Below are 20,352 nucleotides of genomic sequence, written 5' to 3' on the forward strand. Positions count from 1 at the left end.
CATGTTTGTAGTTTTATTTTAATTTATATAACTGCACATGTATGTACATTAAATTATACGCTTTAGCATTTGTATTTAGTTAGCTTCATTTATTTAATGCTTAGTTTTTTACATACATACATACATCGCTAAAATATATATGACATACCAAATAAACAAATATGAATTTAAAAAAATATGATTTTTTATTACCTGCATCTATATGAGACTGCTTCAGGAATAAGATTCAAACATTGGATGTAGCACAATTTTATCTACAACTGCCTTGTAGATCATTTAGTAGCACATTGATAATTATGTGGGTACATTGCAATCAAAAACGCAGTTCACTGAAAGAAGGCGTACTGAACGATCAAAAAAATCATGTCCTTGTTTGGAAAACGTTTTTGTTTGACAAGGTACCTTCCCGAAATTCAGCGAGGCAACGGTACAACCTCTGAATAAATTGCACAGATCAGACCACTAACGCCTATAGCATACAAACGGACCGATTGAAATCAAGTTTTTGTATGGAATTTTTTGTATTTGTGAAGAGTATTATAGTTATGGTGCAACCGAAGTTAAGGTTTTTTCTTGGTTTTTACTTGCGATCGACATTTTATATTTAAAATATTGACTCTCCTTTATGGAACCCCTAACCTCAATTTACACCATTCAATTCGCCACCTGAAAGAATATTGAACTGGTCTATGACTCTTTTCACTTTCTAACAATTGGTATAATAATTTATGAGCTCTGCTAATACAATACATTTATTAATATATTTCTGGGCTATAATATTTCTTATCAACACAGCTCCTTATAAACGCGACTGCCACAGAACGAATTTTAATAAATTACTAGTTTTTATATTGCCAATTATTAATTCGTTATAAGTTATTTCTATGTGTGTGTACAATTAGCCGCCATTTGCATTAAAATAATAATAGTAAATTTAATGCCTAATGTACCAATCTGTATTTATGTACATATATTAATTTTTCGCAATTTCACCATTTTATAAACATAATTATGAACGATTTGTATAAAATGATTGCTACTAAACATTTGATAAAAGTTTTCAAATCCATTTCCGTGAATAATTGAACTCTTCCTACCAAAGCGATTCAAAAGAAAATCAGAGAACCCCTATTTAATGTGGTTTTAGTCTGACAGCACTTATTATTTTTCTCTTTACAAACTTGGACTGTTTGTTTCGTCCTCCTTAAATTCTCTTAATTGCTGTAAATTAATGTTATGTAATCGATATTAAATATTTATATCACTTCCTTAATATTAACAGTTGGAATTAAATTAATTTTCACAGATTATCGCATATCCGTTTCCGTGAATGAATTGTGTGCTTCTTACCGAAACGTTTCAAAAGAAAACCAAAAAACCCATATTTAATTTTTCTATTGTCTGGCAATTGGCCACTATTGTTTTTGTGCTTCCTATTCACATCATTTTTCTTAAATTTTTTTATTTGTTGATGAATTTTCTTTGCCTAGTTAGTATAAAAAAGATCTGAATATCATCATAATATAAGTATAAATGCTGCACAAAATGCTAAAAAGTAGTAATTTAGAAAGGTAAGCGTTTTTAAAATAAGATTACTAATCAAGGGGTATTGCAATCGCTTCCAAGCGGGTCGGCAGTTACAAGTGACACGACAATAACAACAAAGTGTTATAAATATATTTAGGTCATAAAACGTTTTGACTGCTTGGTAACGACTGCCTAGTGATAAATTAACGCAATCAACTTGTGTTTTTTATTTACCAAGCAAATACTGTATTTTCGATTTAGTATTAGAAATGTCGTGGAGGCGGGAGGACAGCAACCGAGCAACGCAGGTGATTTGCAACAAGTGCCCGCAACGCTGCAAAACAACAGCTTCACTGCAGATGTGACAATAACGCAAGTGAATAGTGACACCAACACGTCGTCAACTAATGGCAATGGCAAACTCAATAACAACGAAGACTACAATGCCACGCGAACAACAAATACAACCGAAGAACCGCCCGACTCGTTGACTACCAAGCAGTTGGCCATAGGTCTGTTGCAAATATTTGAGCCACCGCTAGCAAAAGCGCGCGGCCAATTAAAGGAACTCATGTAAGTGGTGCATGACTTGTGGTTTTGAATTATTTAAACGTAAATTTTTAATGAATGTATTCCTAAAGTGGTAAACAGAATAAAATCTACATAGATTTATCGGCGGAGAAATTCAAATTGGATAACGCTGAGACGGCAAAGCTGCACGAAATGGTGAGTATATTTGAATTGAAGTCTGATTTTTATTTGTGGACCTACTGTTTACACTTTATTTTTCATTCGAGCATAATGGTTTTTTTTCGTGTTCGAGGTTTATTTAATTTATTAAATACAATTTTGCTTTTCATCAGTCTTTTTGAACACACAAATATTTGTGAAAATTTATTCTCTTATATCTACACAAATCGGCGGGAATTTATTCGTAGGCGAAAACAATAGAACTTTTATGACAGTTGCTTATCATAGAGCATTTCGTCAAGCATTAAATAGCTGCAATTAAAATAAACAATAAATTGTACTTTCAATGTTGTTTAAATGGACATATCACTTTTGTTATACCCTGAACAGGGTATGTTAAGTTTACCACGAAATTTTTAACACCCAGAAGGAAACGTCCCAAAGCTGAATCCACATAGCCTAGTCCGTATATACGCTAACTAGTCCCTCAGTTTTTGAGATTTCGACCATACACGTACTTTTCTCGCTAAGAAGCTGCTAATTTGTTGGAACCGCCGGTGTCGGACAACTATTGCATATAACTGCTTTTAAAATGTACGATCAAAATCAAGTTCTTATATGGACAACTTTTTTATTTGACAAGATATCTTCACAAAATTTGGCATAATTTATTTCCCAAGGCAACGGTACAATCTTCGCAGAAATTGTTCAGAACGGACTAATGTAGCATATATCAGCTATATAAACTCACCGAAATTAAGATATAGAATTTTTTATTCCATTCTATGCTATAAGAAATGCAACCACGAAGGGTATAATAGTCTCGGCTCAGTATTGACTGCTTTTGTTTTATTACAGATGAACAATGTGAAAACTTATCGAGAAAAGTTGGTTAAGATTAAAAAGCAAATGCAAAGAATTTATCAGCGCACTAAAATACTGAAGGTAACTGTAACAGCATTGTAATTAATAATCACAATTATGTTTTATAAATTTATAACTTCTAATTGTGCTGCGATAAGTGTTTATCTAAGAAAAAGTAAGAATGTTGCATAAGAATTGACAATAAATTTCCTCTTATTAACCAGAAACGCGCACTCAACGTACAGGCCTGCAAACAGAAAGAACTTCAACGCAAAGTGCAGAAACAACAACAAGAAGAGGCCTTAATTGCCAAACAGCAACAAACACAAGCTGCGACGAAATCGGAGTGAGGCCGCGAACAACAGAAGTCAACGAAAACCTTCTGGGAATTTTTGTATGTAACCTTGTGTTAGAAAAATATATACATATTACAAAGACTTGCATATTATTTTAGTTAAAAAGGTAAAAATTTACATATTTTATATTAAATATATATGAATACAAATAATTAAAAGTAAATAATGCTCTTGAGCGCCATGCCTTATCGTATACAATTTATGCTTAAAGTATAAAGAATGCATGTTTATATACTATGCTAAAAAAAATTGAAAAAAATAAAATAATTTTATTTTCTCTTTTTTTAAGTTTTTGTGACCAGTGAAAAAATTTGTGCACAATACTCAAATGCTTTGGTGTTGCAGCAACAAATGGTTGTAGTAAGAGTATCGAACAAAATTATTTAGCAATTGAAATTAATAATTATGTTTAGAGACTTAATGGTAGAAAGTATTAAATATTACAAACATATATATGTATTTAGCGGCTTCAAGCCAGATGCATATATTGAAAACAAAGTTTTTTTTGTAAATAGCAAAAACTATTTCAACTGACAGTACATTCAATAAAACACTCATGAAAAATACTAGTTAAAACTAATCTAAAGCTTTGTGCATTTACAGCATTTGTGATATACATAGAATTAATTGCTTAGATAATACAATATAACCAATATTTTATAAGTTTTTATGATAACAAAATTTGTAAACACTAAGTATAGAAAAAAGTAATGCCTCTACAATTGATCTTTAAAACACAGAAATACTTTGCTAAAAAAAAAAAAAAAATAGAATAATAGTAAAAAAGCACCAAGCATTCTACATACTATTTTATAAAATATAAATACTATGTTGTATTAACTGAGTTAGTACACAGCTTTCACTTTAGCAGCGTGTCATTGCCACTCTTAATAAGTACGCAACAAGTTGAAAATGTTCACAGCTCAGGGTAAAAATAAAACTTATAAGCAAGAGCAGGCAGTTACAACACATTCCGCGGCCATATAAAATGCCCTTAGACTGCATAACCGTTCTTTTGCACAGGAGGTGCGTCTAAAACTGTTGCAACAGTTGTTTGCTTATCATCTCTAATGTAATCGAATCACTTATTTATGCAACAATAATGTATTCTTGATCGTTGAGCATATGCATTGCATCGTTGGGCGTCAAATATTTAACAGCGCCTGAAAGTGTGTCCAAATGAGCGTTAAATAAAACAAAAGTAAATAAATAAAAAATATATATAAGAAAATTAGGTAAGTTAAATATAAAATATAAAATGTAAATTATATAGAACGTACGCGAAAGAAGGTGTATTTACATACATCGTCAGTAGTTGTTACATTTCATTACAACTCATTTGCATGCAACACATTTACCACAGATATGCGTCGCGTTATTTTCCAGTATATACGAAAGTATGTATGTACAAGTTGATAGGCGTTGACAAATAATTGTAATATTTACACAACAAAGTGTAATAGCATTACAAAGACATTTAGATAATAATATCACACAAATATATAAATTTAAGTTCTGACAATAGCAACCGATTAACTAAAATTGAATTTGTAGCGCACACATGGAAAAAAAGGCATAACAATGTAACGGAGATAAGAGCGTGTAAGTACCAGTAAAGTAGGCAATTATCAATTCCGAAATTGGGTTAAAGTGATAGAGGAAATATTAAAATGTCACTAGAGAGTAAGATCTAACATTTTTCCTCTAATATTGTTCTTTGAAAATGCAATTAAAATATTTAAATTTATTCTAATTTTTCTAAACAGATATTCGTAAAAAAAGATCGCCAATGTTGAGAATATAATTATCAAATATTGATTAGTAGGCCTCTAAATCGAAACTTGGTGTTATTGTATCGACAAAGTTATATTATTTCTGTTGTCATAATATCGTTAAAAACACCGGAAATGTCGCAACTATTATTTTAATATTTGAAAAATAAGCCATAAATTCTAAACTTTTCTTTTTCTAATCATAATTCTGTCATAATATCGTTAAAAACAATGGAAATGTTGAAAATGTCATTTAATATTATTGATAAGCCTCTAAATCGAGACTCGGTGTTATTGTATCGACAAAATTATATTATTTTGTTGTAGTAAGGCATAAATCATCGATACGGTTTTGTAAAACAGCTGTGTTGATAGTTTATCGAACATACACGCACTTTTTTCGATTTTCGCAAACAAAAATATGTTCTCGAAAATGTAGTCTATTATATGGTACAATATTCAACAACACACATAACGTTACACAATATTTAATCAAAAAACTCGCAAAACAAAAGCTAACATGCCTCAGACAAAAATAGTTTCGACTATGCTACAAATTACTTTCGAAATCACATATCTTAAAACAATCTACTTCCATGAGTACACATACTTTCAAAGAATTAACTACAAACTACAAAGTAGTAAGGAACATATTTTTTTTTGTTTTTTGAATTACTTGTGTGGTCCACAAATTCAACAAAGCGTTTCGAAATTGCGATGGGGCACGATAATTTTTTATGCGTTTTCTACTTTTAGTAAAGCTTACAGTTTTAATTCAGATAAAATATTTTGCATAAAACTATATTTATTAAAAATTCAAATTTTTTGTATAAAATTACCAAAAACTTAAAAAAAAAAGTCTGATTACTAATTTTTAAATAACGCATTTTGAAATTCGATGATTTTTTTAATGGAATGCAACTATTATGACAGTTATTTGAAAACTAATTATTTAACACAACTGGTTTTTCACTTTGTTAGTGCTAAACAGTTGACCTTGTTTTCGAATTATAACAAATACTCAAATTCACGTAAGGCTACACTTTATGTAGCTATAACTCACTTTAGTGTACAGAAGGGTTCAAAAACGGTTAAGGTGAACAAAAACGCGTAAATAGGAAGTTCACCACTATTTAATTATTATTTACACTTTCTTTACACTACAATTTCTTTTCAAGTACCAAATTCCCTCAATACCCGCATTTAAAACTCTTCCTAAATTCAGCTTAAATCAACCTCTGTGATTTTAGTGCCAACAGCCTTTGGGTTCGTTACATCTACAGTCCAAATTTTATCATTTTCTTCAGGTAACTGTTTCACTTCTTGTGTAACATTGTCTACTACAACCGTTTCCTTACCATTAGCATCGGCAGCCCCTTGTGCATTTCGCTGCAAATAACACTGCACCAACACATGCACAATAAATGCAATAAAGGCGAAAATTCCAAAAATCAGGAAAGTTCCACTGCCGTTGACAGATTCAAAGAGATAGCCTGCGATAAAGCTGCCCATAGATACGCCCACACCCTCGAAAATGGCGCCGACTAAGCCCTGTGAGAGAGAAAAATTAATTTATTAATTCATTTGTTGTTACACATGTGTAACATGTCTCACCTGTATAGTCGCTTCAGTGCCGCGCGGCGCAACAATACTCGCATACGAAGCCATGGTGGAGTAGAAAATACCGAATGTGACACCGTTTAACATTTCAATGGGTAATACCCACCATGGATTCACCAACACCGAATAGAGTATGAAACGAACACCGAAAGCAAAGAGTACTAAACTCATAGCATTTATATGACCGATCTTACGCAAAATCCAACCGGAGAGAAAAAAGAAGGGTAATTCGCCACCAAAACATTGTATGCCCATGGCTATGCCCTCGAGTGTTTTCATGGAATTTTGACAACCCTCCAGTTTTTCCCCCAACTCATCCAAGTACATGAATAGAAAGTTCCAAACGAGCGCCGTGCACAAGCCAATCGAGATACACCAGATGAAGAAGATCACACAACGAATGGAGAGAAACATTTTGCCGACATCCTTGAGTATGTTGGGGGAGAGGTGTGTTTGTGTGTGCTGTAAGAGTATTTGAAAGGTGTAAGTGAACTAATATATAATAACACAAGAAAAAACACTGACTTCGGTTGCACCGAAGCTTTAATACCATTCACAAATAAAAAATTTCCATACCTAAACTGGATTTTGATCGATCAGTTTGTATGGCAGCTATATGATATAGTGGTCCGATCTGAACTATATTTAAGGAGATTAAACCGTTGTACAATAATCCATGGCAAATTTCGTGAATGTATCTCGTCAAATAAAAAAGTTTTCCATACAAGAATGTGATTTTGATCGTTCAGTTTGTATGACAGTTATTTACTATAGAAGTCCGATATTGACGGACAGACGGACATGGCTAAATCGACTCAGCTTGTCACACTATTATCATATGTAAACATATATACAAGTATATATATTCAATAAACTTTGTTCAAGTTCAATACATTTTTTGCAAAATATAATATAAATAACATGCCAAAATTATACTCACCACACTGAGCAATAAACTGAAACGCTTACCTTTAACTTCGTAGACGCGATCATATCGAAACCTATTATAACCAATGTCATCCAAAACACGATTGTATAGTCTTTATTTACGCTACCGTGCGACATTTGATCCACCAGCACACCGGCAATAATGGAGAACACACCAAAACCAATGGAACCGCATAAACGTTGATTGCCATACAAATGATGACGATCGCCCAATATTGAAAAGCAAATCGCATCACCAATGCTTACCACCACCGCCATGCCGATCCAACTTACGATGAGCATAATGAAGAAATACCAAAATTGATGCATACCCCACACATCAGCATTATTGATCGCTGTGTTTTGTGTCAATTGACTATGGAAATATTTATCATTGCACTCTACTTGACAGCTTGTATTGAATAACGGTTTATCATATGGACAATTTAGTGTTATATTTTCACCATTCATTTGACCTCTATCGTGTGGTATGACAAAGAATAAATGATCACCTGGCATCTCCATTTTACTCATGTCTAGGAAAGTGGTGAAATTCAGTTGGGGATTGTTGCGATCAGGACATGTAACGTTTTTGTTGTTGCTATTAGTTGAACTGTTGTTATGTAACCAGTTATTACAAACGAAATCTAATTTCTCCGGAACTGCTTGACAACGTAGCTGGCAGGTTAAAACACGATCGCCGTAATAGTTTTCTAGATTGTTTTCTATGCACTTATCAAATTCGGAATAGTATTTGAGTGTAGATGCGCCGCCGTGACAGTTGAATTCCATTGTGGGCAGTGCTTCTGGAATGGTTGGTGTGAACTGTATGAGGAAAAATGCTATAGCGGTAAGGACTTCGCCGATGAGGAAAAGTGTGCGATGGCGTTGGTAGCTGAAAAATATGTTTTGCAACCCATAGACATTGAAAAATAATAGCATTATAAATAATTATTGTGTTGTAGAATCAAGTCATCAAATAGCGTTGTTGTTCTTGTCATACGGTTAGAAATTTCCAAATTATTTTGATGTATGATCAGCGTAACGAGCTGAGTCGATTTAGCCATGTCCAGTTCCCATGACAGTCGGGTCTAAGCAACCGGAACTGATTCGGATTTTTATCCGGCCAGGGACTGTTAACTCGGCACCATTCCTCGAAATTAATTTGGGAATAGTTTCTGGCGCTACAACAACAATCACAACAACATTTAGCTATGTCCGTCAGTTTGTACGTATTTACGCTAACTAGCGCTTCAGTTTTTGAAATATTCTAAAATTTTGCACATGTTTTTTTTCTCTCCAAGAAGTTGCTCATTTGTCGGAACCCCCGATATCGGAACAAGTCAAGCAAACTGACTTATTAAAATCAAACCGTTGCCACGATAGTCGGATCTATGTAACCGGAATGGACTGTCAACTCGGCAATATTTTGCCTTTACAACAACATCAAAATCAAGCTCTTGTATAGAAAATTTTTTTCTTTGACAATATATCTTCAAGAAATTTGTAGTTTTACTGTAACATTGTAGCGAGTTCCATCATAAACATTATAAAATAACAATTACTACAACAACAACACATGCCTTTCCCGTCAATAAAATATTCAAAATCAATTGTTATATAATACATACCGATCTGCGACGAATCCAAAAAGCGGCTTGGCCAGCATGCCAACAATAGGCAAAATCGTATACATAGTACCAATGACCACTGTGGAGAAGCCTAATTGACGCGCCAGTGTGGGCATAAATGGCATTACCGGCGCTGTTCCTGCATAAAGAAAAAACAACAACAATAAATAAAGTGTAATAAGTGTGTTATGACGATGCCGATGACAATTTAAAATCCCCAATTGATTTCTGAGTATGTACAGCTGAACATGTGAATATGTATCAAAATAGAATATAAATAGTATAGCGAAGTGCGTATTAACCAACCAAATGAACTAAATTAAATTGAATTTAAATTGTAATCACAGTGAAAATGTTTCAAAACTTAATATAGTTTAACTTATAAAAAGCTTATATAGATATGCCTATATGTATATTTGTGCAGAATTTGGCATTAAATAGTAGATTGTTTTATATGACACTTTATAACTTGAAGTGGTTATATATTATACATTCGTACAAAAAAGTGAGTAAAGATGTTACTTTATAGCCTGTATGATTATCGAACAATGAAATTCCTACAGTTCTATAGTTAAATAAAATTCTCACCTGCATTGAAGAAGAAATAATGCGCCTTCATCGGCAGCAGCTCCTTGTCAATTTTCGGTGTCATCGCTGCTCGTCTGCGTTCTGGCGCTCCAATGTGTACAATTCCAATGGTTAATTGTTACTAATGTTTATTGGGTGAGCAAGCTTCCTTGACGTGTTTGAAATTATCTTGCCCGACTATCTGTGCCACTAAAGTATTTTATTAATCTTTTTACGTGGTACTTGCATCTTTCTGTTACATATTATCATCATTTTACTTTTCACTTACCGTTGATAACGCAATACACTCTAATATACAAAAATATAAGTGATAACTATTAGTAGGTTTAGTCTTTTTAACCTGTTGTTTGACGTGTTCTCAGTTAGTTGCCTAGTTAATGTCAATGCTCCGACTACTAAATTTCCAAATTGAGCGTATAATGCCTGTAAGCAGTTATCATTGTAATATTGCTGCGTATACAATAATTAATAATGTTTACTTAAAATCTAAATAATACATGCGGGCGATAGGAGTTAATGTACTGAAGTGGTGTTTATTTGCTGAGATGCGCACTTTCACGCATTTAAAATGATTTTTGAATTCAACCCATTGAAATATATCCAAGATATGGGATTATTATGCGTTTTTTAATGCATAAATTTAACCCATTGAAATATATCCAAGATATAGGATTATTATGCGTTTTTTAATGCATAAAAAAACCAAATGTGTTAAACATAGTAAAATAGCTCCATTACTTTTACAACTTTTGAGTTTTAAATACAACAAAACTATAAGTCTGAGGCGAGTATATATGTATGAATTTTTTAATCCTGAGGACCTCCTCTATACGTCCATACTATCAGATCGTGGCCCCAAAGAAATCGTGCCGTATCTAGTATGTTAATTAATTTCCAATCTTTTTAATGTTTTATTTAGTCACTAACAGCTGATTAACTTAAATAAAGTAACTGTTATGTGTAGGTAAATTTATCGTAGTATCTGTGTTACTACAAATGTAAGTAATTTGACTTGTGACATTCTACTGTAATTAAAAGCGATATTGCACACTATAATTGACAGGCTTTGCATTTCATATAATCACACACACTTGTATGAATTTCACAATTTTCTCACATGGCATCCGCCGCATTTCCACACACACTTTCTTATTAGAGTTCTTAGATTAGCACGTTAACTTGCCTACACAAGTGTCCAACATGTGGCTTGCATGCAGAAACGTCGCTTGCGTTTTACTTACACTGCGTTGCATTTATCTCACAAATTTAACATTTTTTAAATAAAATGTGTAATTGACACTTGTCCGGGAATTATTACATTTGTATTTTCATGAAATGCAATAACGAAAATGAGCCATAAAAAATGCTGAAATGTCAGAAATGATTGAAGTGTCAACGAGACAGATGCTCGATGTTGTTACAGAGCGAGTTGTGTAATAAACATACACGAGAGCATCTCGCAACATGTTGCTACGAATATTCAACTCAAGTACCCAGTGAAGGCGTCAAAAAATATTTGCAAGTAGTTTTCCTCATTTATTGCTAAGTTTTCGTTTATGTTTAAGTCAATTCTCACTTAATTTTTAATTTATCGATTAAATTAATGCTTATATTATCATTCAACATATTCATTTATGTTGCACATTTACTTTGAAGTTGACATGATTAAAAAAAAATTGCATTTCGTTATTATTATTATTTAATAGATAGTGGTGTGCTTTTACTAATATGAAACGATGTTGTGAACTTCAACACCAAATGAAATAAAATTGCAGTATAATTGAAATAAGATTTAACTAGTAAAAAATATACATAATTCCAACTTTACAGTCCATGCTTGCCCCTATAGACAATTGGCTTTAGTCGTAAATATGGCTGTAATGCTGCTGATAAACGTGTATATAGTTTTCCTTCTCTTGCTGAGTCATTTGAGCTATGAATTCGTCATTGATTTGATCTATAGGATGTGGTCGTCCGGCTACAAGCACCGTAGGAACATCATCGTCGTCATCTTCTGATTCAGAATTGATATAGTTGTTGTAATCAACTTTTGCTAAAGTAAAATGATAGTGTTGTTTTTTTATAACAATTGTAGAACAAAAGCAACTTCGAAAAGTTTTTATACTCACGTATCTTAGTATTATCGATATCTTTGTCGTCGTCACTAGAATCACTGGAGTCCGCATTCGAAGAACCATATTTAAGGCTCTTTGTTAGCACATCCTTTTGATTTGATTGCTTTTCGTGTTGCAATAGCACCGACATAATATCTTCATTCTCTTTTTTACTGCGATTACTGGTTGCACCGCCCACATTTATCATATGTTGTGTAGATGATTGTGCCGCTTCGTTAAGTATGGCCTCGGTGGCATCATGATTCTCCTCCGTTATAACCGTGCTCTCGGTCATCCATACAGGGCGCGCCTTACGCTCGGTAACCGCCTCTTGTATCTCACCGCCAATACTAACGTCGACACGCGTCTCTTCCACGGCAAAACCTTGATTGCGCGTTGCCTCTCCAGACCATTGCTGACCGTCGGGCCGTTGATTCTGCGGTTTCGTAATGCTACAAAAAAATACAGACTTTTATAAGTTAAAAATATTTTAACATTGTATTTAGCAGTAACTTAACATACCCGCGTATTGTGTCGATATCCACAGGTTCAGGTTCGAGTATTTCTGGCGCTAGCTTAATGCCTTCGACTTCACGTAACAAATCGTAAAGTGGTTGCAATTGTTCGTTAAAACGTGCCAGCATTAAGCGCGAATCTTTCTTTGGCATCGCCGAGCTGTCTTCTTCGACAGGACTACCGCAATAAGTGCAACGGAATTCTCCAGTGTTGAAATCAAACAATTGATCGGCTTCAAGATCGGTAAAGGTCTTATCGCAGTTTGTACATTTAAAGCTGGCACGACTTGTGGCATCACGTTCCTCTGTCTCCATACGTTTACGCATCAAATCCAATTTGTATTTAACAACATTCACAAAAGTCTTATAATTAATAAAGTAGTAGTTGACCTTTTGTGCCTTGCCATCGGGTCCGGTCTCCATTTTCAAACGTATCTGTATGAATTTGTCATTGCGCAGCGTCGATATGCGTGCACGCATTTGTTTCTTTTCGAACCGTAGCAGCTCCGCAATATCATCTTCCTTCATGCACGGATTACGCACCAGCATATCAATAATGAGTGCATCCTCAATAGAATAGAAACCGCGTACAACAAGACGAGCCAATTGTTTCAAACTACTCGGCACTTCGGTAACATATTTAATTTCTTTGGTATTGGCCATGCTTTAGGAGGGGCGTACTTTACTGCGTCGATTGTTTACCTAAAAACGTAATGAAAAAAAATTTTGGGGGTTCTTTTACCCTTTTGAGCCTACTTATATACTGCACTGTAATTTTCAACATGTTTTACCGCGTCTGCGCAACGAAATTCACCCTGTATAGGCACATGTCGCTGCAACATTTTCTAATACAACAACAGCGCTGTGTATTTTCACCGCTCAGCAACATAACAGGGAGGTGGAATCCGAATAAAAATTCAGTTCTGTGACGCGCGCATTCGGGTGAAAACAAAGAAAATTTGTGAAACTTACCTCGCTCGTCGATGTTCGCATTAGTTAGGAGTGAATTTTCGCCTTCAAAATTTCACGTTTTTTTTTCTCTTTGCCTGACTAAATTTCATAAAATCCTTATAGTACAATGCATTATGCTTTAGTTGGTGATAAATTTGTTTGAATCGGTGTATTAAAAGCAGTGAATTTTTAATAGAAATCCGCACACGAAACGCGAATATGCCGTCACCGATAACAGAGTGTTGCAAAGGCATGGTGCTGTCAAATCGAATGCACTACCATTTCTGCTACGGCTAGGGCATATGACAGTTGGCAGTGTTCATGGTGTACTGGAAAGCAATTTGCGAACACAAGTGCCAACCGTTCGGAATTTTGACATTTTACATTGGAAGTGGTGAGCGATGTTATTAAAATTTTAATAATTTTTATTGCTTGTTATACAAATTTATTTTGGTTAACTATAGTAGAAATAATAATAATTTGCTTCGGAAAATGACGAAATTACTTAATGAATTATGAATGAATCGTGATTTATAAATGCTACTGTTTTGTGTGAAATATATTAATATTGTGAATATATATATACGCTAATACTTATCTATCTTTCTATATTTGCAGTAAAAACATGTTGCGGCGTAGAATTTGCTTCATCGAACTAAGCATCTTGTTATAAACAAGAAATTTGGTTGTCCTACAGATTATCTTCATCAAAACGGTCGCCATTTGACTTTACGAAAACGGGAAGTACCTGATGTATATCCACCCTAAGGCCGGAAGCTCTATTGCAAAAACTATTTGAGAGTTGTTTTATGAAGCTACAACAACAAAAAATATTAATTTTTACGGTCTATTTTATGTTACGCCTATTGAAACAAAAACATTTAAACACAAATAACTAACTGGTAAAGTAAATAATAAGTCAGAAGAATCAAATCGAAAGAGTTAGTTTAATTTAGTAGTGGCGGCGGCATCAACTAAAGTCAAATTGTGTAAAATAAATAGATGTCAATGGAGTGATACAAGGAATTAAAACACAGCTAGACCAACGTTATTTCTTAAAATTACGTAGGTACATTTGTCTGTTGCATATTTCAAGGCGAAATATTCGAATGGAAATTTGCGTGATTCAAATACTTAAAAACATATATGCATCTATGGAATTGTATCTTATACCTATATGATATATAGCTCTCTGCATTTACAGACTGCTGCTGTAAAAGTGTCTGTGCGTTTGCACTCTTATGCCCGCTTGAGTGAATAATAAATGGGCCAGACGAAGGCGTCATTGAGTCTGGGCTGCTTTATAAATGCGCGCAGTAGAAGGGAAAAGGATATACAAAAACAGTTTTCTTTTGGAATGACGTTGAGTAGACAAGCGGTGGGCGTTGAAGTCAGATGCTATCATTACTTTGTATACGTACATATATTCGTATAATCTTATATACGAAGTTTTTGCTTACGAAGTGGGTGAGTAAAGAATTTCAATGCGTTGAATACATTTGGCAATGCCTTCGTTATGGCATCAGACTTATTTAAGGGAGAGTTGTTGCTAACTTCGAAAACTTTTCTATATGCATATTTTTTTTATTATTTACAGATAGTTTAGGAAGCACAAGTTGTAGGTAAACATATACTAGAAATGTGTACTCGCTTCAGATTGTGAAATATGTAAATATGGAAAATTAATAAAAAAAAAAACTTTTTAAAGAATGTGTTTTATTGAATTTCAAAAAGTTTCCACTTTTTTACATATTTAAATATTTATATTTTGCTTAAAATATTTTTGTTTAAATATTTTTTTCAATCTATCTATATTTATATATTTATATTTTGCTTAAAATATTTTTTTTAATATTTATTTTAATATTTTTTTTTAAATATTTTTAAAAATATTTTTTTCAATTATATTTACATGAAATTAATAAAAAAACTTTTTAAAGAATGTGTTTCATTGAATTCCAAAAAGTTTGTACTTTATATTTATATACAATTTTTTTTTTTTTTAACTTTTTTTTTTTTTTAATATTTGTGTTTTCTTTTTTTTTTGTTTCTGTTTTTTTTTTTGGTATTTATTTTAATTTTATTTTTATTTAATCTTTTATTTTAATTTTTATTTTATTTTTATTTTTTTTTTATTTTTTTTTATTTTTTTTTATTTTTTTTTTGTTTTTATTTTTTATTTTATTTTTTTTTTATTTCTTATATTAAGTAATTCTTGCTTTTGAAATGTTTAAAAAAAATTTTATTAATTTTTTATATATTTTCAATTTATTGGTTTAACAAACGAAGTTTTATGTAGAAATTTGACAGTTATACAAGGTACGAACAACGAATACCAGTCAAATTTAATGGTGTTCGAATAAACCCATTTCACCTTTTTGCAATATTTTCGTACATAAAGTCTGCGCAGATTCTGAATAGAGAGTCTCTTATTCGAAGTACACACAAGCAAAGCTTCTCTACACATCCGATCACACACGCAACAACCGTGGGGTTGCGCTCTCGTATACAACCTAATCAAATACACCTGTGCCTCAATTAGAGGGCGGGAGGCACACTTATACGCATACGCGTTAAATTTGAAAATAACAACATATACACTGCGCATGTGCCATATCAAGCGTATTTGTTTGTAGCCTCTACTATTTGCCTTGCTGCTCTTTCGAACAACCATTGGACTTGCCTCGATTATTAGTATTTCGAAAATCTGCCTTTCATGCCAACAAAGAACACTTTGAATGCAGTTTCAAGTCGTGCGCCAAGACATTCGGAGTTAATTCACTGTCAATTCGCTAATATCTGAAAGTGGCCAATAAATAAGTAAATAAGCAATTGTTTTGGCACACACAAAGTGAAAGCAGTGAACAGTATGTGCAAATAATTGACAGGTCACAAATAACATATTGTTAACTGCATTGTTGTTGTTGTGGCACAAAGCGGAAAACGGAAATTATTAGCGTAGCTGGCAAAGCTGCTGTCAAATTGTATACAGGCTTTCCAGTTGGAACTGCCATAAAAGCAAGCGCTTAAAAATAACTACAATACAACATTTTGCTTTAGAAAAAGTGGACGTCCGTAAATAATTTCGAATTTGTTGCAAGTTTATTGTGGTGGAAAGTGGTGGTGTGGGTCAGCTACAAAGCCCAGCGCAAAGGTGTTTTGGGGTGAAAAGGCCAGTCGGTTGGGGAAAATGTGAAGTGTGACGTTGTGCAAAGCAGCGTCAGCATTAGCAGCAGCAACGTCTGCCAGTTGTTTAAAGAATTGATTTTTATTGCATGTATTTTGCTTTATTCAGACCGGTGTGAATAACAGTAAATAGCAGGCGTATATTAATATTAATTATTGTGTCGGCGTGTGTATGAAAAGAAATTTTCGGAAATATTTCTATTGTGTTACTAGCGTGTGGCTACGTCTGCGAGCAGCAAAAGTGGCAACGTGTGTGACGACGACGCGCTACAAACAAGTATGTATGTTGAAAAAACTGCCCTTTTAAAGTCATAGACAAATATATTATTTATATCTTAGACTTCCTTTAATTTAAATTCAGTGAATTAATGTAAATCACGGAATTTTAGTTGTTTTTGTGAGATTGTTAAGATGATTAAGTTGTATACAAATTATATACAATTTGCTATTAGTGAAAAATTTAAGCGTTTTCGAAGCATATACATAAATGTTCATAGTAAATAAAAATATTATAATATTTAAACTAGAGATTCATAACCACAAGGTTACATTTAAAAATTTATTGTTATTTCACGTTTATTTTTTTTTTTTAGAAAAATTTAAAGAATCAGCGAAAAAACAACGATTTATTTTATTTGGTTATACTTTCGATTAGGTCACCTGATTTACTTCTAAATTTACAAAGAGTGTCTTTTTGGCGGAAATTAAAAAAAGTTGAAAACACACATAGTAAACAATAATAACAGACAAAAAGTTTCTTTAAGGACTAAGCACATACATAAAATATATATAAAATAATAAAAAAATACTGTCCTTTAATTAAAAAAATTTTTTTTTTAAGAATTTTTTTTTTTTGAATGGGATGAATTCGTTGAAATTTTTGGATTGAAATTTTTTAAATTTATTTTTATTTTCAATAAGTATATAAATTTTGTCCATATTTATTTTTTAATTTTCGTCTTTTTTTAGTTTCCGCTAAAGAGACACATACAAGGAATATTAATTTTTTATGAGATGGGGAATTTTTATATATGTACATTTTGTGGCATATTGGAAGATCTTTCTAATAAAATGATTAACACTTTAAACTTACTAATAAATATACATACTTATGTACAGAGTTTACAGACAAGAACGACGTAATGTTAAAATGAAATAAAACACTCAAATTTGGTCAAAATGGGTTATGTTTTTTTATGCAGATAATTTTATACAATTTATGATCTACCGTTTACGTCAATTTTCGATCACTCGCCATACCACAATTCGCACCAAATGGTCAACTTTTGGGGATGCAATTGCATTTCCTGAACCACACGAGGATTTGACTTTTCCCAATGGCGCCAATTTTGTTTCTTGATGAAGCCATTATGGAAAATGTGAATTTGCTTAATAATCTTGAACAATTTTCAAACTGAAACGTGACATGATAGAATGGCAAATCTTACTGAACACACTGACAAAATTTGGCATAAATCCGTAAACAAACATGACCGCCACGAGCTGTCAAAATCAGGTCATCCCTATTCGTATTAGAATTAGTTTTCTAATCCTCTCGAAATTTTAATATAAAATTTCATTTTGAAGTTTAATGAATTAAAAAGCCAACTAATTTTTACTTATTATGCGTTAACAACATTTTGACCCTGCAACACATTTTCTAAGTGTTTTGTTAGTAAAATAATTTTTTTTATTATTTTGTTTGAAAACATCCAACTTACTAGAAATATTTTCTAGAAATTAAAAAAGAACTAAAATTTGCATGATGCAACAAGACTTTGCAGGTTTTTTTTAACGAAAAGGTAAATTATTCTCAACAATTAAAAAAAAATGGTTTTTGCATATTCAAAGTTGATGAGTATAAAGGAAAAATTGAAAGGGTATAAAAAATTGAAAGGGTGTAAAATATTTCTATCTTTATTTTGATCCGTCAGTTTGTAAGGCAACTATATATTATACTCGTCCGATCTGAACAGTTTTCTCGGATATAACATCGTTGCCTTGGATAATCATCCATGCTGAATTTCATGAAGATGTTTTGCCAGCTGGACCCTCCCACTCATCATTATTTTGCTGATATAAATCAGGTACATCAAATAAAACATTTTTCGCTGCTCGTTATTAATTTTTAAAATTTTTTGCTTATAAAAAAATTAACCAAAGGCACAATAACAACAGTAAGCAAAGACAAAAAAGCACATCACGTGATTTACATTCGCTTATTTTGTTTTATCGCCGCAGCGAGAACAGTGACAGAAATGGCTGTCAACGTGTGGCATCATTTATATACTTATTTACATTTTATTTTATTTTCGCCAAACAACCCCATGGTAGTACACACATGTGTATTTATTCACACACACATTCATCTGCATGTGCCTGTGTCTTTTCTTTTCCGCGCTTGTTTAGTGCCGTTTCACATTGGGACTCAAAAGAGTCTCATACCAGTTTATTGTGGGCGAGGGGACGACGAGGAAAGACGAAGGGACCGTGCCACTCGTGTTCGGGTGGCACGCTTTGTGTTCTTGTTCGTAACAGCTCGCTGCTACCCTTTTCAGCATTCCTTTTCACTTTCAAATTCTTTGAATGGTTGCGCTCGGTTTCAAATGAATTCGATCGCAAATTTGAGTCCTGTTATCTATTTTTGTATGTAATATGCAAATAAGTATGCATAGAATAATAGAAATATTATGACAAATTGTAAATAAGGAAAAAATTAAGAAATAGATTATGGAGTAAAGAAATTATGAGTTTTTAATACTTAAAGATTAGTAAATTCCTATCATAAATTTGGCCTTGAAAATATTAGTAGTGGATATTCAATACATTTTTGTGGATTAGGGAATTCCTGTCTTTAGTATTTCTTTGAAACTATTTAGCGGGTAGGTACTTGTATTATGCATATTGTTCTACCATATTCATGGTAATTCATTGCAAGCAAAATGTGTGACCATCATCTCAACATACAAATGAAATACGCAGCACGCAGTGTTGCGCAATCGAACCGCACAAATATTTACGAAAATTTTGTGAAAAGGAATGCAGAAAAACTAGACTCGAGTTGCTGGACTCTTTTTGACCGTGTGAATGCCCAGAGCGACACCAAAAGAAAATTTGAAAAACATCAGACTCTTTTGAATCCCAATGTAAAAGCACACTTACAGAGGTCGTGATGTCATTTGCGAATGAGAGAAACGAAGTGGAGTGGAAGAATTTTGAACTTTGTGGAAAATAGTTAAATCGTACGTTGGCCGAGTTTTATTTGTTTTCTTTTTTATTTAATATTTTGGAAATACCTGTACTAAAATGGTTTAGCTGAGTTTTAAGGTTCTAAATTAAATTTACGTTAATAGTACACACGTAGAAGAAACCTAAATTTCTTAGTAAGTGTCGAGTTCTTCGTGCAAAACTTCACCTGTGGTAGACTGCAGTGAAATGAGTGAATTTCTTCTTATTTGATGTAAAAAACATTCTTCGAACTTCATATAAGCTTTGTATTAGGAAGTTTTCATAAGGATTCAAATTAAATGTAAGACCTTATTGTCAGTTCATTAGAGTCGGAAATCATTGACAAGAATGTGGGCATATCACGTTTAAAGTGAAAAAGATCA

General features: G+C 32.8%; 4 protein-coding genes across 15 annotated transcripts in view; 2 read left to right on the forward strand and 2 right to left on the reverse strand.

Annotated features, from left to right (window-relative positions):
- The first annotated feature begins 1,432 nt into the window (after window positions 1-1,432).
- On the forward strand, window positions 1,433-14,494 carry Pldn (biogenesis of lysosomal organelles complex 1 subunit pallidin). Of its 2 annotated transcripts, XR_011397102.1 has the most exons (7): window positions 1,433-1,571; window positions 1,789-2,100; window positions 2,169-2,253; window positions 3,076-3,162; window positions 3,306-3,475; window positions 3,727-9,619; window positions 14,174-14,494. XR_011397102.1 is itself a non-coding variant. In XM_070111898.1 (5 exons), the coding sequence occupies exons 1-5, from the start codon at window positions 1,534-1,536 to the stop codon at window positions 3,429-3,431; spliced, it is 648 nt and encodes a 215-aa protein (XP_069967999.1). In that variant the 5' UTR covers window positions 1,433-1,533; the 3' UTR covers window positions 3,432-3,518. The 2 variants fall into 2 exon arrangements, 1 of the variants encoding a protein (XP_069967999.1); XM_070111898.1 differs by lacking the exons at window positions 3,727-9,619; window positions 14,174-14,494 and having other exon boundaries at window positions 3,306-3,518.
- Sugb (Sugar baby) lies at window positions 1,446-11,375 on the reverse strand. Of its 6 annotated transcripts, none has more exons than XR_004975617.2 (8): window positions 11,217-11,375; window positions 10,244-10,398; window positions 9,976-10,164; window positions 9,388-9,526; window positions 7,799-8,651; window positions 6,824-7,291; window positions 4,742-6,760; window positions 1,446-4,600 (listed from the first exon to the last, which is right to left on the reverse strand). XR_004975617.2 is itself a non-coding variant. In XM_014237924.3 (8 exons), exons 3-8 carry the CDS (start codon window positions 10,037-10,039, stop codon window positions 4,527-4,529), a joined length of 1,791 nt encoding a protein of 596 aa, XP_014093399.2. In that variant the 5' UTR covers window positions 10,040-10,164; window positions 10,244-10,398; window positions 11,217-11,375; the 3' UTR covers window positions 1,446-4,526. The 6 variants fall into 6 exon arrangements, 5 of the variants coding, with proteins under 5 accessions (XP_014093399.2, XP_069967996.1, XP_036214328.2 ...); XM_014237924.3 differs by having other exon boundaries at window positions 6,568-6,760; XM_070111895.1 differs by lacking the exon at window positions 1,446-4,600 and having other exon boundaries at window positions 6,325-6,760; window positions 9,976-10,156.
- LOC106619692 (F-box/LRR-repeat protein 16) overlaps window positions 9,536-20,352 on the forward strand; it is a 105,778-nt gene continuing 94,961 nt past the window's right edge. Inside the window, exon 1 of one of the 6 annotated variants that reach the window (XM_036358428.2) lies at window positions 9,536-9,619. The gene's annotated coding sequence lies outside the window, so the exon portion shown is untranslated. Of the gene's footprint in view, window positions 9,620-16,287; window positions 17,023-18,723; window positions 18,829-19,926; window positions 19,984-20,010; window positions 20,125-20,352 lie in introns of those variants that run through there. The other 5 variants (XM_036358429.2, XM_036358425.2, XM_036358430.2 and 2 more) reach the window with 5 other exon arrangements.
- TfIIEalpha (transcription factor IIEalpha) lies at window positions 11,491-13,941 on the reverse strand. The gene is made up of 4 exons (XM_014237925.3): window positions 13,577-13,941; window positions 12,612-13,306; window positions 12,105-12,541; window positions 11,491-12,028 (listed from the first exon to the last, which is right to left on the reverse strand). Exons 2-4 carry the CDS (start codon window positions 13,265-13,267, stop codon window positions 11,835-11,837), a joined length of 1,287 nt encoding a protein of 428 aa, XP_014093400.1. The 5' UTR covers window positions 13,268-13,306; window positions 13,577-13,941; the 3' UTR covers window positions 11,491-11,834.

This window comes from Bactrocera oleae, chromosome 6 (genome assembly GCF_042242935.1).
Source record: "Bactrocera oleae isolate idBacOlea1 chromosome 6, idBacOlea1, whole genome shotgun sequence".
NCBI classification, from domain to species: Eukaryota; Metazoa; Arthropoda; class Insecta; order Diptera; family Tephritidae; genus Bactrocera; species Bactrocera oleae.

Coding starts and splice junctions, on each gene's coding strand:
- Pldn (XM_070111898.1), top strand. CDS start 1,534: ATGCTGCACAAAATGCTAAAAAGTAGTAATTTAGAAAG. Junction 2,254..3,075: donor CGGCAAAGCTGCACGAAATG/GTGAGTATATTT, acceptor GTTTTATTACAG/ATGAACAATGTGAAAACTTA. Junction 3,163..3,305: donor AGCGCACTAAAATACTGAAG/GTAACTGTAACA, acceptor CTTATTAACCAG/AAACGCGCACTCAACGTACA.
- Sugb (XM_070111895.1), bottom strand. CDS start 10,039: ATGACACCGAAAATTGACAAGGAGCTGCTGCCGATGAAGGCGCATTAT. Junction 8,652..9,387: donor TTTGGATTCGTCGCAGATCG/GTATGTATTATA, acceptor CATATTTTTCAG/CTACCAACGCCATCGCACAC. Junction 7,292..7,798: donor TCGCGTCTACGAAGTTAAAG/GTAAGCGTTTCA, acceptor ATACTCTTACAG/CACACACAAACACACCTCTC.
- TfIIEalpha (XM_014237925.3), bottom strand. CDS start 13,267: ATGGCCAATACCAAAGAAATTAAATATGTTACCGAAGTGCCGAGTAGT. Junction 12,542..12,611: donor GATATCGACACAATACGCGG/GTATGTTAAGTT, acceptor ATTTTTTTGTAG/CATTACGAAACCGCAGAATC. Junction 12,029..12,104: donor TATCGATAATACTAAGATAC/GTGAGTATAAAA, acceptor ATTTTACTTTAG/CAAAAGTTGATTACAACAAC.